Here is a 17,466-nt window from a genome sequence, read left to right as displayed (position 1 = left end):
GTGTCTGATATGTGAGCAGTATGCGTCTAATGTATGTGCATTGCTTGTGTCTGATATGTGAGCAGTATATGTCTAATGTATGTGCAGTGCATGTGTCTGATATGTGAGCAGTATGTGTCTGATATGTGAGCAGTATATGTCTAATGTATGTGCAGTACATGTGTCTGATATGTGAGCAGTATATGTCTAATGTATGTGCAGTGCATGTGTCTGATATGTGAGCAGTATGTGTCTGATATGTGAGCAGTATATGTGTAATGTATGTGCAGTGCATGTGTCTGATATGTGAGTAGTATGTGTCTGATATGTGAGCAGTATATGTGTAATGTATGTGCAGTACATGTGTCTGATATGTGAGCAGTATGTGTCTGATATGTGAGCAGTATATGTGTAATGTATGTGCATTGCATGTGTCTGGTATGTGAGTAGTATGTGTCTGATATGTGAGCAGTATATGTGTAATGTATGTGCAGTACATGTGTCTGATATGTGAGCAGTATATGTGTAATGTATGTGCAGTGCATGTGTCTGATATGTGAGTAGCATGTGTCTGATATGTGAGTAGTATGTGTCTAATGTATGTGCAGTGCATGTGTCTGGTATGTGAGCAGTATATGTCTAATGTATGTGCAGTGCATGGGTCTGATATGTGAGCAGTATGTGTCTAATGTATGTGCAGTGCATGTGTCTGATATGTGAGTAGTATGTGTCTGATATATGAGCAGTATATGTCTAATGTATGTGCAGTGCATGTGTCTGATATGTGAGCAGTATATATCTAATGTATGTGCAGTGCATGGGTCTGATATGTGAGTAGTATATGTCTAATATTTGAGCAGTGCATGTGTCTGATATGTGAGCAGTATGTGTCTGATATGTGAGCAGTATATGTCTAATGTATGTGCAGTGTATGTGTCTGATATGTGAGCAGTATGTGTCTGATATATGAGCAGTATATGTCTAATGTATGTGCAGTGTATGTGTCTGATATGTGAGCAGTATGTGTCTAATGTACAGTACAGACCAAAAGTTTGGACACACCTTCTCATTTAAAGATTTTTCTGCATTTTCATGACTTTGAAAATTGTACATTCACACTGAAGGCATCAAAACTATGAATTAACACATGTGGAATTATATACTTAACAAAAAAAGTGTGAAACAACTTAAAATATGTCTTATATTCTAGGTTCTTCAAAGTAGCCACCTTTTGCTTTGATGACTGCTTTGCACACTCTTGGCATTCTCTTGATGAGCTTCAAGAGGTAGTCACCGGAAATGGTCTTCCAACAATCTTGAAGGAGTTCCCAGAGATGCTTAGCACTTGTTGGCCCTTTTGCCTTCACTCTGCGGTCCAGCTCAACCCAAACCATCTCAATTGGGTTCAGGTCTGGTGACTGTGGAGGCCAAGTCATCTGGCGTAGTACCCCATCACTCTTCTTCTTGGTCAAATAACCCTTACACAGCCTGGAGGTGTGTTTGGGGTCATTGTCCTGTTGAAAAATAAATGATGATCCAACTAAACGCAAACCGGATGGAATTCCATGCTGCAGCAAGATGCTGTTGTAGCCATGCTGGTTCAGCATGCCTTCAATTTTGAAGAAATCCCTAACAGTGTCACCAGCAAAGCACCCCCACACCATCACACCTCCTCCTCCATGCTTCACGGTGGGAACCAGACATGTAGAGTCCATCCGTTCACCTTTTCTGTGTCGCACAAAGACACGGTGTTTGGAACCAAAGATCTCAAATTTGGACTCATCAGACCAAAGCACAAATTTCCACTGGTCTAATGTCCATTCCTTGTGTTCTTCAGCCCAAACAAGTCTCTTCTGCTTGTTGCCTGTCCTTAGCAGTGGTTTTCTAGCAGCTATTTTATCATGAAGGCCTGCTGCACAAAGTCTCCTCTTAACAGTTGTTGTAGAGATGTATCTGCTGCTAGAACTCTGTGTGGCATTGACCTGGTCTCTAATCTGAGTTGCTGTTTACCTGCGATTTCTGAGGCTGGTGACTCGGATAAACTTATCCTCAGAAGCAGAGGTGACTCTTGGTCTTCCTTTTCTGGGGTGGTCCTCATGTGAGCCAGTTTCTTTGTTGCGCTTGATGGTTTTTGCACTGCACTTGCGGACACTTTCAAAGTTTTCCCAATTTTTCGCACTGGCTGACCTTCATTTCTTAAAGTAATGATGGCCACTCATTTTTCTTTACTTAGCTGCTTTTTTCTTTCCATAATACAAATGCTATCTGTCTATTCAGTAGGACTATCAGCTGTGTATCCACCAGACTTCTGCACAACACAACTGATGGTCCCACCCCCATTTATAAGGCAAGAAATCCCACTTATTAAACCTGACAGGGCACACCTGTGAAGTGAAAACCATTTCCGGTGACTACCTCTTGAAGCTCATCAAGAGAATGCCAAGAGTGTGCAAAGCAGTCATCAAAGCAAAAGGTGGCTACTTTGAAGAACCTAGAATATAATACATATTTTCAGTTGTTTCACACTTTTTTGTTCAGTATATGATTCCACATGTGTTAATTCATAGCTTTGATGCCTTCAGTGTGAATGTACAATTTTCATAGTCATGAAAATACAGAAAAATCTTTAAATAAGAAGGTGTGTCCAAACTTTTGATCTGTACTGTATGTGCATTGCATGTGTCTGGTATGTGAGCAGTATATGTCTAATATATGAGCAGTGCATGTGTCTGATATGTGAGCAGTATGTGTCTGATATGTGAGCAGTATATGTCTAATGTTTGTGCAGTGTATGTGTCTGATATGTGAGCAGTATGTGTCTGATATGTGAGCAGTATGTGTCTAATGTATGTGCATTGCATGTGTCTGGTATATGAGCAGTATATGTCTAATGTATGTGCAGTGCATGTGTCTGATATGTGAGCAGTATGTGTCTGATATGTGAGCAGTATATGTCTAATGTATGTGCAGTGCATGTGTCTGATATGTGAGCAGTATGTGTCTGATATGTGAGCAGTATATGTCTAATGTATGTGCAGTGCATGTGTCTGATATGTGAGCAGTATGTGTCTAATGTATGTGCAGTGCATGTGTCTGATATGTGAGCAGTATATGTCTAATGTATGTGCAGTACATGTGTCTGATATGTGAGCAGTATATGTCTGATATATGAGCAGTATATGTCTAATGTATGTGCAGTGTATGTGTCTGATATGTGAGCAGTATATTTCTAATGTATGTGCAGTACATGTGTCTGATATGTGAGCAGTATGTGTCTGATATGTGAGCAGTATATGTGTAATGTATGTTTAGTGCATATGTCTGATATGTGAGCAGTATATAATGTATGTGCAGTGCATGTGTCTGATATGTGAGCAGTATATAATATATGTGCAGTGCATGGGTCTGATATGTGAGCAGTATATAATGTATGTGCAGTGCATGGGTCTGATATGTGAGCAGTATATAATGTATGTGCAGTGCATGGGTCTGATATGTGAGCAGTATATAATGTATGTGCAGTGCATGGGTCTGATATGTGAGCAGTATATAATGCATGTGCAGTGCATGTGTCTGATATGTGAGCAGTATATAATGTATGTGCAGTGCATGTGTCTGATATGTGAGCAGTATATAATATATGTGCAGTGCATGGGTCTGATATGTGAGCAGTATATAATGTATGTGCAGTGCATGGGTCTGATATGTGAGCAGTATATAATGCATGTGCAGTGCATGTGTCTGATATGTGAGCAGTATATAATGTATGTGCAGTGCATGGGTCTGATATGTGAGCAGTTTGCACTGAATGCATGTAATATATGAGCAGTGTGTAACTGCACGTGTCTGATATGTGAGCAATGTGTCTCTGCATCATGTGTCTAATCTTTGGGGCGGTATGTGCAACGCAGAAGTATTGCCGTGTACTAGACTAACGAATAAAAAAACAACAGAAAAACACAATGTTCCCTATAAAAATCATGCAAGAAAAATAAACCCCAAAAACTATAGTACACATATCTGATATTGATGCATCCGTTGTGACCCAATGTAAACAAATATTCTGTTATTCAACCTGCACAGTGAACAATAAAAAGATATATAAATCCAATACCAGAATTGGTGCTTTTTTTGTTCATCCCACCTCCCAAAAACAGAAGAAAAAGCGATCAAAACATCTTATGTATCCTAGGATAGTACAATTAAAATTGTGAACTCATCCGACAAAATAAATAAATGTCAGTGTGGCTTGGAGTCATGGGGACTCAGCCTAGCAGCATGGGTGCTGTGAGGCACCAGGTCACCCACCCTGCTGGTGCATTGTTACTGCGGTGGTAGTTTATTAACGGAACCGCACCTTTGCGGCAATTTAAAATTAGGACCACTGAGAGGTTCGCCGTGACGTGGCAGTGGGCTTCATACAGTCTGATCAGAATTTTTCACTAAGAACCTCATATTCAGTTTAGTAAATTTTTGCTTAGGTAGCATTAGATCAATGTATGAGTTTTGGATGTGCGGTCCATGTCTTTCTCTATAGCTATAGTATAAAAAATATAAATCCAATGCCAGAATTGAGGTTTTTTTTGGCCATCCCACCTCCCAGAAGCAGTTGAAAAAATGGTCAGAAAGTCTTAGGTACCCCAGAATGGTACAAATAAAATTGTGCACTCATCCCGCAAAAATAAAAATAAAAAGCGATTCCTCACACAGCTGTCTAGAGGGAAATGGTTAAGGCCCCTTACCACCCGGCGTCACCCTTCCTACCCTTACAAAGCTCTCCCAGATGCCGCGAGAAGTCTTATAACTAGGAAGATAAAGTATCTAATGGATTTGATTTCTATCATACAAATTACCGCCATATATAGCATGGATATAGCACTCCTTCGGGTGCTGCGGCACTAGGTTCTGTGTGGGTGCACACAACATCCTAATACAGGTGCAGTGCTGGAAGTGACGAGGACTATGGAGCAGTAAATATAAGCCATAGTCTAATTTGGGAATCTGAATTTTCTTTTCTTTTTGTTCCTCTGGAGTCTGAATTTATTAAGAGGTGTCTGATATACACTGTGTTCCAAATTATTATGCAAATAATATTTTCTCAGATTTTCCCAAATTACCTATATGAATTGCAGTCATTGTAATTTTCCAGTCAAATAACTATTAGAGTACAATTGAAAGGTTTTTGTACAAACTGCCTATGATAACAGTATATTTTTAAAAAAATAAAAAACTCAAACTGCACTCAAAATGCATGTTCCAAATTATTACGCACAGCAGAGTTTTCAACCTTTTTCATTTTAATAAAGAACCAAAAAATGGTCATTTTTGAAATTATAAGCATTAGCAGGTTATTACAAACTGAAATCAAACAGTTTTCAACTCAAAACTTTATTCTAGGTGATGTTACATTTGCACATAGGACCGCTTGTTCGAAAGGAGCTTCTGAACTCTCTCGTCCATTGAATTTGTCAGGTTTTGGATGGTTTCTGCTTTAATTGTTTTGCATGAGGACAGAATACCCTCCCAGAGCTGTTGCTTAGATGTGAACTGCCTCCCGCCATCATAGACACTCCTTTTGATGATGCTCCAGAGGTTCTCAATGGGGTTGAGGTCAGGGGAGCATGGGTGCCACACCATAAGTTTGTCCCCTTTTATGCCCATAGCAGCCAGAGATGCAGATGTGTTATGTGCAGCATGAGACGGGGCATTATCATGCATGAAATGATCTCGATGGTCCAGATGGATGGAGTGGAGGATGGCTGGTTGATGGACACCCCATGCAAACACGGCTACGGCGCTAACAAGGAGGAGGTGGAGTAATGTTTTGGGCTGGAATCATGGGGAGAAAGATTGTCGTCCCTTTTAGGATCCCTGAAGGGGTAAAGATGAACTCCATAATGTATGTTGAGTTTCTCAAACAGCACTTCCTTCCATGGTTCAAGAAGAATGTTAGATAGGGGGAAGGGGAAGTAGGAGAAGTGTGGATATATAGAAACATTTAAAATTCATAACCTTTATTAAATCTTTAAAATACAAAATATCTAATGCATCTATAGATGCATATAAGGTAACCATCTATTAGAGTATAAAGATGGTACCCACAAATAAGTCTGGCTAGATGCAGTGTAGGGCAAATTAGGGACACCTCTGTCCAGTCCCTCTAATATAGGACCGAGGAAATATGTAAATGATATCCCCATATATTGGAATAGCCTCAATGCTAATATCAGGTGGAACAGTTATACAAATCCAATGAATAGGAAAATTAATTGTTATCTTGGCAAATTATTTCACTGTCATGTATAAATCTGCCTTGGGACACAACTGCACACCCCCTAATTATCCCATAAAAATGAGATGCCATTAGTCTAGCGGTTTGTAATATTATGGTAGTGATAGATGTCAGCTATAATCACTAACTCTGCCCAATACCGCAGTAGTCCATAATAAAGTGCACTGTGTGTGTATTAGTGCTTGTAATAACTGTAATAATCTCCTGCCAAAGATTTCAAGTGGAGACTAGGGGGTACAAAAGGTTACTTTACCCCATATGAAAAGACTATTACTATTACAGACCCATGATAGTTTGGGGCCCTGTTGGCGATTTTGCATTGGGGCCCACAAGCTTCAAGTTACACCACTGAGCCCACTGAGCCCGCGCCGACATGATCACTGAAAACTTTTCTTTTTTATGTCAACAGAGCGTACTGTCAGGATTCAGGGTGGTGACAGTCTTTGGAATGCATACTGTCAGGATTCAGGGTTGTGACTGTGTGGAATGCATACTGTCAGGATTCAGGGTTGTGACTGTGAGTGGAATGCATACTGTCAGGATTTAGGGTTGTGACAGTGTGTGGAATGCATACTGTCAGGATTCAGGGTTGGAACAGTGAGTGGAATGCATACAGTCAGGATTCAGGGTTGTGACAGTGAGTGGAATGCATACTGTCAGGTTTCAGGGTTGTGACAGTGAGTGGAATGCATACGTTGTGACAGTGTGTGGAATGCACATTGTCAGGATTCAGGGTTGTGACAGTGAGTGGAATGCATACTGTCAGGATTCAGGGTTGGAACAGTGAGTGGAATGCATACTGTCAGGATTCAGGGTTGTGACAGTGAGTGGAATGCATACTGTCAGGATTCAGGGTTGTGACAGTGAGTGGAATGCATACTGTTAGGATTTAGGGTTGTGACAGTGTGTGGAATGCATACGTTGTGACAGTGAGTGCAATGCATACAGTCAAGATTCAGGGTTGGAACAGTGAGTGGAAAGCATACTGTCAGGATTCAGGGTTGTGACAGTGTTTGGAATGCATACTGTCAGGATTCAGGGTTGTGACAGTGTGTGGAATGCATACTGTCAAGATTCAGGGTTGTGACAGTGAGTGGAATGCATACTGTCAGGAATCAGGGTTGTGACAGTGTGTGGAATGCATACTGTCAGTATTCATGGTTGTGACAGTGTGTGAAATGCCTACTGTCAGGATTCGCCAATCTGCCAGGAAACCTGTAAAACCCCTTTAACTGGGAATGGATGGGGCCAGCCTAAGGGGATTTGTGAGTAATCTGTGGCTGCTGGACAGGAGCCATGAGTACCTCCTCTAATCTCCTGGCATCCACAGCTCTTCTTTTGAGTAGCCAGCCTGGCATGACGTCATCATTGTGACATGATGCACAAGTGACATCACGCCAGGCCAGGTAATCAAAAGAAGAGCCGCCTCACATGGCTCCTGTCCAGCGGCCACAGGTTACTAACTTGGTAAATAGATCGGGATGGGAGAATGGATTCGCACCAACTCTATGGTGTGAATGGCATGGTGTGGAAGTTCTGAGCAGGGTTTAAATAATTAGAAGCAAACATAGGAGGAGGACCGACAGCTGACATGGGCCTGTCTCTGAAAGACATCATTTAGCAAGTGACACGTCGAAAGACCAAAGGCAGTGAGATATGGAGAGGGATATTGGCTACACGGGAGATGTGGAGAGGGATACTGGCTACATGGGAGATATGGAGAGGGATATTGGCTACACGGGAGATATGGAGAGGGATATTGGCTACACGGGAGATACAGAGAGGGATATTGGCTACACGGGAGATACGGAGAGGGATATTGGCTACACGGGAGATACAGAGAGGGATATTGGCTACACGGGCGATGTGGAGAGGGATATTGGCTACACGGGAGATGTGGAGAGGGATATTGGCTACACGGGAGATATGGAGAGGGATATTGGCTACACACGAGATACGGAGAGGGATATTGGCTACACACGAGATACGGAGAGGGATATTGGCTACATGGGAGATATGGAGAGGGATATTGGCTACATGGGAGATATGGAGAGGGATATTGGCTACACGGGAGATGTGGAGAGGGATATTGGCTACACGGTTAGGCATTGTGGCAACCTATGCATTCCTTCATCTTTTGGTGCTGTGCAAGCATATAATTACACAATTGGATGGAATATGCAATAGTAGTGACTGACGTGACTTTTATGTTCTCTTCTCTGGTTCGCTATCTATGAACCGGGAATCTTAGAGAAACGACACTATGAATTTTCCTTGGGGATTAGGGAGAGACGCTGAAAAAAATCAATAGTAAGACGAATTGTGTTCCTAAACGGCAATATGATTGTCATCAGTAAACACCGCTGCATTTGTAGGTGATTTTTGTGAGCCTTGTATGATGGCTCCTACAGTGTTCACATGACAGCGTATAACCCTATAATACTCCTCTATAGGTCACAGCTCTTTTATCACCACTCCAGGTTCTTATACATCTTATACATGCATTTCTAGGAGTGGATCTTGGTTTTCAATTTGTACAATGGGGGAGATTCTATAAAACTGGTGCAGGGAAAAGTGCAGTAGTTGTCGGAAGGAAAGAGATTCCGGCTCTCGTTTTTCAGAAGCTTTTTGGAAATGGGGCAACAAGTTTGGGTGCTACAGTTAACAACTCCAATTTCCATCAACTGCTGGAGCATTTTACTGAAAAAGCTTCAGGGTCAATGTGAATTTTAAAAATAAAAATGTAACATTTGTAAGAAAAAAACAAATGTAACTTGTCTAGTGAGTTATGGCAAATATGCATGTACTCATCAGTTTAGTACAGGAGGATGGTATCACGTTGAACAGGAGAAGCCTTTTGTTTTGCAAATTGTTTCTTTATTGTACCAACGCATTTCAGCTCCTTTCTCAAAGTAAAACACTTATTAGTTTGGCGCATTATGTGCCATTTTCTCAACCTCAAAAAAATTCAAGCATCACTCTGTAGAAATTGTCATCACCACATGCCGGACCACCTCTACAGCACCCTGACAAACAAAATAACACATAATTGTTGCAGTATTCTACATTTTTGTCATTGGATTTGAACGAATGATTACCAAATTAAAGTATTTTGGAGCATATTTAGTGCAAATTTGTGTGATTTTTTTTTTCCCCCAAAAGCTGCTACAGTATCGTTCTCAAATGAGCCGGGTGGTGGCTCCCAGAGAATGTGCACCCACATGCAATAGTGCATCCACTGAGCATAGTACTACCTGCACATTGTCTTATGTATAACATCCATCTCTGGCCACATATTCCTTATTACATGCAGACACACTAGAATTAAAGGGACTGTCAGCACAGAATGACTGTTGAAACCAAGTCCAGGTGCTCCATGGCGGGGACAGACATTTATACACACCTTCCCACCTGCTTGGTTTTCATCTATCTCCACCCTTCTCTGGCTCTATGAAGCCAGAGCTGTCAATCAAAGAACGGTGGGGGGAGATTGAGGGAAAAGAAGCAGGTGGGAAAATGTTTATAAATGATTGGCCAAGCCTTTGTGCACCAAGCACCTGTACTTAGTTTGAACAGTCATTCTGTGCTGATAGAGTCCCATTAAGTGCACCTTCCCACCTATCTCCTCCCTTGTCTCGTTGTATAAAGCCAGAGCTGTCACTCAAAGGGTATGTGCACACGCAGGTGCGTTTTTTATGCGTATTTGTAGCGTTTTTCATCCCTCCCATTACTTTCTATGGGTGAAAAAACGATGAAAGAAGTGACATGTCACTTCTTTCAGAGTTTTTCTAATCACTGAAAATACGCAGCAAACAAAAAGCAACATGTGGGAACAGTGAATTCAGGTTTCTCATACACTTTGCTGGTACTGCAAAATGCAGCTGAAAATTTACATAAAAATCTGCAACAAATACGCAGCAAAACAGTGTGTGAACATACCCAAAGAGTGGGTGGAAATAGAGGGAAAATAAGCAGGTGGGAAGGTGCACTGAACTGTTTGGCCATGCCAAGGGGTGCACGAATGCCTGTGCTTATTTTAAACAGTCATTCTGTGCTAACAGAGTCCCTTTAAATGTAATAAGAAACTGGGACCTATCTGTATGTTTTTGAAGTATGGGATCAAATCAGAGTCAGGTCCCTTTCACATGGCAGTATTTTGAGTGGTATATGTAAGGGCACAGTCAGATGGCCGTATAAATCGGACTGAGGTTGGAATGCGGTGCACTTTCTGGCCAGCGGCCATACACTCACCCCTGATGAAATCATAATTATAGTGGCGACATGCGTTGTGTTCTCCCTTGCCACTGTCTATTTAGGTACCTACATTCAGGTGACTATCTCTTTGTACCAACAATATGCCACTTTTATTAGTTGTCTGGTATATATGGTATGATCTTCCAACAATATGCCACTTTTATTAGTTGTCTGTTATATATGGTATGATCTTCCAACAATATGCCACTTTTATTAGTTGTCTGTTATATATGGTATGATCTTCCAACAATATGCCACTTTTATTAGTTGTCTGTTATATATGGTATGATCTTCTATTGTATGACAGTTAGCCCATCTTTACACGTATTCACTTTTCTGCTGTGTACAGTCATGGCCAAAAGTTTTGAGAATGACACCAAAATGATATTTTCACATGATCTGCTGGCCTCTGGTTTTTATTAGTGTTTGTCTGATGTTTATATCACATACAGAAATATAATTGCAATCATATTATGAGTACCAATAGGTTATATTGACAGAATGAGTTAATGCAGCAAGTCAATATTTGCAGTGTTGCCCCTTCTTCTTCAGGACCTCTGTAATTCTCCCTGGCATGCTCTCAATCAACTTTTGGACCAAATCCTGACTGATAGCAGTCCATTCTTGCATAATCAATGCTTGCATTTTGACAGAATTTGTTGGTTTTTGTTTGTCCACCCGTCTCTTGATGATTGACCACAAGTTCTCAATGGGATTAAGATCTGGGGAGTTTCTAGGCCATGGACCCAAAATCTCTATGTTTTGTTCCATGAGCCATTTAGTTATCACCTTTGCTTTATGGCAAGGTGCTCCATCATGCTGGAAAAGGCATTGTTGGGCGCCAAACTGCTCTTGGACGGTTGGGAGAAGTTGCTCTTGGAGGACATTCTGGTACCATTCTTTATTCATGGCTGTGTTTTAGGCAAGACTGTGAGTGAGCCGATTCCCTTGGCTGAGAAGCAACCCCACACATGAATGGTTTCAGGATGCTTTACAGTTGGCATGAGACAAGACTGGTGGTAGCGCTCACCTCTTCTTCTCCGAATAAGCTGTTTTCCAGATGTCCCAAACAATCGAAAAGGGGATTCATCAGAGAAAATGACTTTGCCCCAGTCCTCAGCATTCCAACCCCTGTACCTTTTGCAGAATATCAGTCGGTCCCTGATGTTTTTTCTGGAGAGAAGTGGCTTCTTTGCTGCCCTCCTTGAAACCAGCCCTTGCTCAAAGAGTCTCCGCCTCACAGTGCGTGCAGAAGCACTCACACCAGCCTGCTGCCATTCCTGAGCAAGCTCGGCACTGCTGGTAGTCCGATCCCGCAGCTGAAACAGTTTTAAGATACGGTCCTGGCGCTTGCTGGTCTTTCTTGGGCGCCCTGGAGCCTTTTTGACAACAATGGAAGCTCTCTCCTTGAAGTTCTTGATGATGCGATAGATTGTTGACTGAGGTGCAATCTTTGTAGCTGCGATACTCTTTCCTGTTAGGCCATTTTTGTGCAGTGCAATGATGGCTGCACGTGTTTCTTTAGAGATAACCATGGTTAACTGAAGAGAAACAATGATACCAAGAACCAGCCTCCTTTTAAAGTGTCCAGTGATGTCATTCTTACTTAATCATGACTGACTGATCGCCAGCCCTGTCCTCATCAACACCCACACCTGTGTTAATGGATCAATCACTAAAACGATGTTAGCTGCTCCTTTTAAGGCAGGACTGCAATGATGTTGAAATGTGTTTTGGGGGTTAAAGTTCATTTTCTGGGCAAATATTGACTTTGCAAGTACAGTAATTGCTGTTAAGCTGATCACTCTTTGACATTCAGGAGTATATGCAAATTGCCATTACAAAAAATGAAGCAGTAAACTTTGGAAAAATTACTATTTGTCTCATTCTCAATACTTTTGGCCATGACTGTATTTGATATCTATATGAATTAATCATAAATCATTTGCTGGAATTGTTTATTTTTGGGCTTATTTGGTTGCTCCTTATTGGACTGGCAATATCTGTGTAGGTACCCTATAATATATAGCTCAATATGTAGACAGTGGAGATCTTGTTTTATCCTAACTTCATCTTGTTTATATGTTATAACCAGTTGTGCTTTTTAAATGGTTTTAATTTTTCTATTTTTGGCTTGCCTGTTTGTTCTTTAATAAAGATAGAATATTTAATAATATTAGGTGTATCCATAAATTTGCAAACTTCTTTTTCTCATATATGTGCTACTCCCTGGTATGCAATGGGTTGATCCTAGAATTTATATGCATTGGAGTGGTGTCCTCTTATATTCTTGTTGGTTTCTGGCCGGCGGATCTCCTGACCTGAGTGTGACAGCTGCATAGAAATAGCTGAATCTGTGACACTCGGGTAAGGAGAGCTGCCGGCCGGTCCGTGTACTGCGCTCCGATTTCTATGGCCGTCTGACTGCTCTGTAAGCCAAACTAGGAGTGCGACCAAAACGCAGAAGAGGTGCAAAACTTTTCATTATAGTTTGTCTCACTTTTTACAGAACTGAACAAACAAACTCCATACTAACCTGTAATGATTAATCTTCCCAAGGTTTATTGTCATTTAGCATTGATTATAATTTCCATAGGAAACTAATACAACAATCCATTGAAAAAAGAAAATGAGAAGTTATTGAGATAATCATGTGACAACATTTTAGCTTTTCTTTTAAAGCCACAAGTTCCAGCCGACACAAGATAACGGCTTCATAGATACCAATGATGTTGTGGGCTGGAGGGCTTGTGACTTTATTACAGATGCTAAACTTTAGCCACATGACGGCTGTCTAAGTAATCCCGGAAGACAATGTACAAGTACTAGAAATATGAATCCTGACAACAAAACTGACAATGTCGTAACAGCAAACATACAGCAGGACTATGTCTCATGTGCTGTAGGTGCATGCTATACTGATGTCACCTATATGCCCGACACATACCTTCCGTGCAGGGGTTAATGTCCCATCCACATCAAAAAGACACAGAATGTCCCTGTGCTTCTGGCTCCTGGGATCTGCCATTGCCTCTCCATCTGCAGAGGCCAGCTGCAATGAATGGACATAAGAGGGAGTGTCAGGGGCTGGTATAGGAGGGTGGGAGGCGTGCTGGCCTCGCTAGCCAATTATCACACAGCCTCAGAGTCACATGGTCAGGGTAAACAAGACACAGATCACGTAGCCCGGATCTCTCCCTGCAGCATGTCAGAAAAACACCAAAGCCAAGTAGGTTAAAAGTCAGTGAGTTGGAGAGGACGGTGACCTTCCACCTACATTATGTCCAAACATCAGGCAAACAGGACAGGTTGTCACTGATCCCGCCACTGACAGCGCCAAGATAATGCACAGAGCTACGGAGCAATAATCCTACACAGAAACCTTATTACTACGTTTGTAAATCTCTAGTACAGAATTCCGAGCCGCGTATAATTCTATAGAATTAGTGCGTACGAGGCTCTACGACAGCCGATAAAACATGGCAGGATTCTAATTACTAACACATACAGTAGTGTTCAAAATAATAGCAGAGTGTTCAAAAACATGAGTTAAGCACAAAATCTTTATACTATCTTTTATTTCCACGCATTGGGAATATTGCACACTGTTTTCGAATTCAAAATATGACGAAAAATGTATAGAAGTTTAACTACTTTGCAGAAAATATCAAAAAATTAACATTGGGCTGTTCCAAAAAATAGCAGTGTCTGCATTTGTCTTTACAAACTCACAATATGTACTCTCTCTTTGTTGAGGATTTAACATTCCTGGGAATCTCTAACCTATTATTTAGTTGTATACCCACAGTTTTTTAGAGCTGCTTCACATCTATGCAGCATAGAATCAACCAACCTCTGGCACCTGTCAATGGTTATTCCAGCCCAGGATGCTTTGACTACATCCCACACTTTTTTGGCATTTTTTGGCTTTGCCTCAGAAACAGGATTTTTGATGTCACCCCACAAGTGCTCTATCTGATTAAGGTCCGGGGATTGGCTGACCACTCCATAACCTCAATTTTGTTGGACTGGAACCAAGATTTTGCTCATTTACTGACTTGTTTAAGTTCGTTGTCTTGTTGAAATACCCATTTCAAGGGCATATCCTCTTCAGCGTAAGGCAACATGTACTCTTCACGTATTTTAATACACTGCTCAAAAAAATAAAGGGAACAGTTAAACAACAGAATATAACTCCAAGTAAATCAAACTTCTGTGAAATCAAACTGCCCACTTAGGAAGCAACACTGATTGACAATCAATTTCACATGCTGTTGTGCAAATTGAATAGACAATAGATGGAAATTATTGGCAATTATCAAGACAAAGGAGTAGTTCTGCAGGCGGTGACCACAGACCACATCTCAGTACCAATGCTTTCTGGCTGATGTTTTGGTCACTTTTGAATGTTGGTTGTGCTTTCACACTCGTGGTAGCATGAGACAGACGCTACAACCCACAGAAGTTGCTCAGGTAGTGCAGCTCATCCAGGATAGCACATCAATGCGAGCTGTGGCAAGAAGGTTTGCCGTGTCTGTCAGTGTAGTGTCCAGAGGCTGGAGGCGCTACCAGGAGACAGGCCAGTACACCAGTAGACGTGGAGGGGGCCGTAGGAGGGCAACAACCCAGCAGCAGGACCGCTACCTCCTCCTTTGTGCAAGAAGGAACAGGAGGAGCACTGCCAGAGCCCTGCAAAATGACCTCCAGCAGGCCACAAATGTGCATGTGTCTGCACAAACGGTTAGAAACTGATTCCATGAGGGTGTTATGAGGGCCCGATGTCCACAGATGGGGGTTGTGCTCACAGCCCAACACCGTACAGGACGCTTGGCATTTGCCACAGAACACCAGGATTGGCAAAGTCGCCACTGGTGCCCTGTGCTCTTCACAGATGAAAGCAGATTTACACTGAGCACATGTGACAGACGTAAGAGTCTGGAGACGCCGTGGAGAGCGATCTGCTGCCTGCAACATCCTTCAGCATGACCGGTTTGGCAGTGGGTCAGTAATGGTGTGGGGTGGCATTCCTTTGGAGGGCCGCACAGTCCTCCATGTGCTCGTCAGATGTAGCCTGACTGCCATTAGGTACCGAGATGAGATCCTCAGACCCCTTGTGAGACCATATGCTGGTGCGGTTGGCCCTGGGTTCCACCTAATGCAGGACAATGCCAGACCTCATGTGGCTGGAGTGTGTCAGCAGTTCCTGCAAGATGAAGGCATTGAAGCTATGGACTGGCCTGCCTGTTCCCAAGACCTGAATCCGATTGAGCACATCTGGGACATCATGTCTCGCTCCATCCACCAACGTCACGTTGCACCACATACTGTACAGGAGTTGGTGGATGCTTTAGTCCAGGTTTGGAGGAGATCCCACAGGAGACCATCCGCAACCTCATCAGGAGCATGCCCAGGCGTTGTAGGGAGGTCATACAGGCACGTGGAGGCTGCACACAATACTGAGCCTCATTTTGACTTATTTTAAGGACATTACAGCAAAGTTGGATCAGCCTGTAGTGTGTTTTTCCACTTTAATTTTGGGGGTGACTCCAAATCCAGGCCTCCATTGGTTAATAAATTTGATTTCCATTGATGATTTTTGTGTCATTTTGTTGTCAGCACATTCAACTTTGTACAGAACAAAGTATTCAATGAGAATATTTCATTCATTCAGATCTAGGATGTGTTATTTGAGTGTTCCCTTTATTGTTTTGAGCAATGTATATGCAAACTGGTCCATGATCCCTTGTATGCGGTAAATAGGTCCGGCACCATAGTAAGAGAAACATGCCGATAACATGATGCTTACACCACCATGCTTCACTGTCTTCAGAGTGTACAGTGGCTTGAATGCAGAGTTTGGGGGTCTTCAGAGGAACTGTCTGCGGCCCTTGGACCCAAAAAGAACAATTTTACTTTCATCAGTCCCCAAAATGTTTCTCCATTTCTCTTTAGGCCAGTTGATTTTTTGGCAAATTGTACGTCTTTAACAGTGGGCCTTTGTGGGGACTTCTTGCTAAGAGATTAGCTTCACACAGGCGTCTGTCACAGTACTCACAGGTAATTTGAGAATGTCTTTGATCATCCTGGAGCTGATCATTGGCTGAGCCTTTGCCTTTCTGGCTATTCTTCGATCCATTCGAATGGTAGTCTTCCATTTTTTACACATCTCTCTGGTTTTGCTTTCCATTTTAAAGCATTGGAGAGCATTTTAGCTGAACAGCCTATCACTATCTGCGCTTCTTTATACGTTTTACCCTCTCCAATCAACTTTTTAATTAAAGTACTCTATTCTTCTCAACAATGTATCGAACGACCCATATTTCTCAGGCTTTCAAGGAGAAATGCATGTACAACATGTGCTGGCTTCACCCTTAAATAAGGGCCACCTGATTCACACCTGTTTCTTCACAGAATGATTGATCTCACTAATTGAACTCCACACTGCTATTATTTTAAACACACCACCTTACAATAATTATTCAAATACACAGACTCAAAAACATGCAGATCATGAATGTGGAGTCTGGTGGTTTTCTTAGAATTTACTGCATCAACTGGTGAATTGCTTGGCATGTGGTAATATAATTTATACCAAAAACAGTGATTAATCTGGTTAGTCATATTGGACTGCTATTATTTTGCACACTACTGTACAGGGGTATCTGATGGCGCTCAGCATGCCTCCATATTATACAGGCAGATAAGGCATCACACAGCACTAATGACACTGTGCTATGGACCATACGATAGGTGTAGGGCGCTAGATAGCCATGTGCATTAGGGTGGTTGTCAATTTAACCAACCTGATAAAGAATAGCCAATCACAGGGAGACTACGATAAGTCTCATTTAGAATTTATTCTGTTGGTTAAAAACATATCATACATTCTTAAAATTACAATCAATGAACTGATATTGCAAGAAACAATTTTATGCTGCAAA

At 41.9% G+C, this 17,466-nt stretch overlaps 1 protein-coding gene across 1 annotated transcript in view; it reads right to left on the bottom strand.

Moving 5' to 3' along the window:
• Nucleotides 1-13,627, bottom strand: part of PMM1 (phosphomannomutase 1) — a 68,310-nt gene extending 54,683 nt beyond the window's left edge. Inside the window, exon 1 of the mRNA XM_073644219.1 lies at nucleotides 13,473-13,627. Within this exon, the coding sequence (XP_073500320.1) occupies nucleotides 13,473-13,553 (81 nt within the window). The 5' untranslated portion in view covers nucleotides 13,554-13,627. The remainder of the gene's footprint in view (nucleotides 1-13,472) is intronic.
• Between the last annotated feature and the right edge of the window lie 3,839 nt (nucleotides 13,628-17,466).

This window comes from Phyllobates terribilis, unplaced genomic scaffold, assembly GCF_046119375.1.
Source record: "Phyllobates terribilis strain yellow unplaced genomic scaffold, ASM4611937v1 Scaffold_8__6_contigs__length_399053987, whole genome shotgun sequence".
In the NCBI taxonomy this organism is placed as follows: Eukaryota; Metazoa; Chordata; class Amphibia; order Anura; family Dendrobatidae; genus Phyllobates; species Phyllobates terribilis.
The sequence above is the reverse complement of the archived record's forward strand: the minus strand, read 5'-3'. Positions and strand labels throughout refer to the sequence as shown.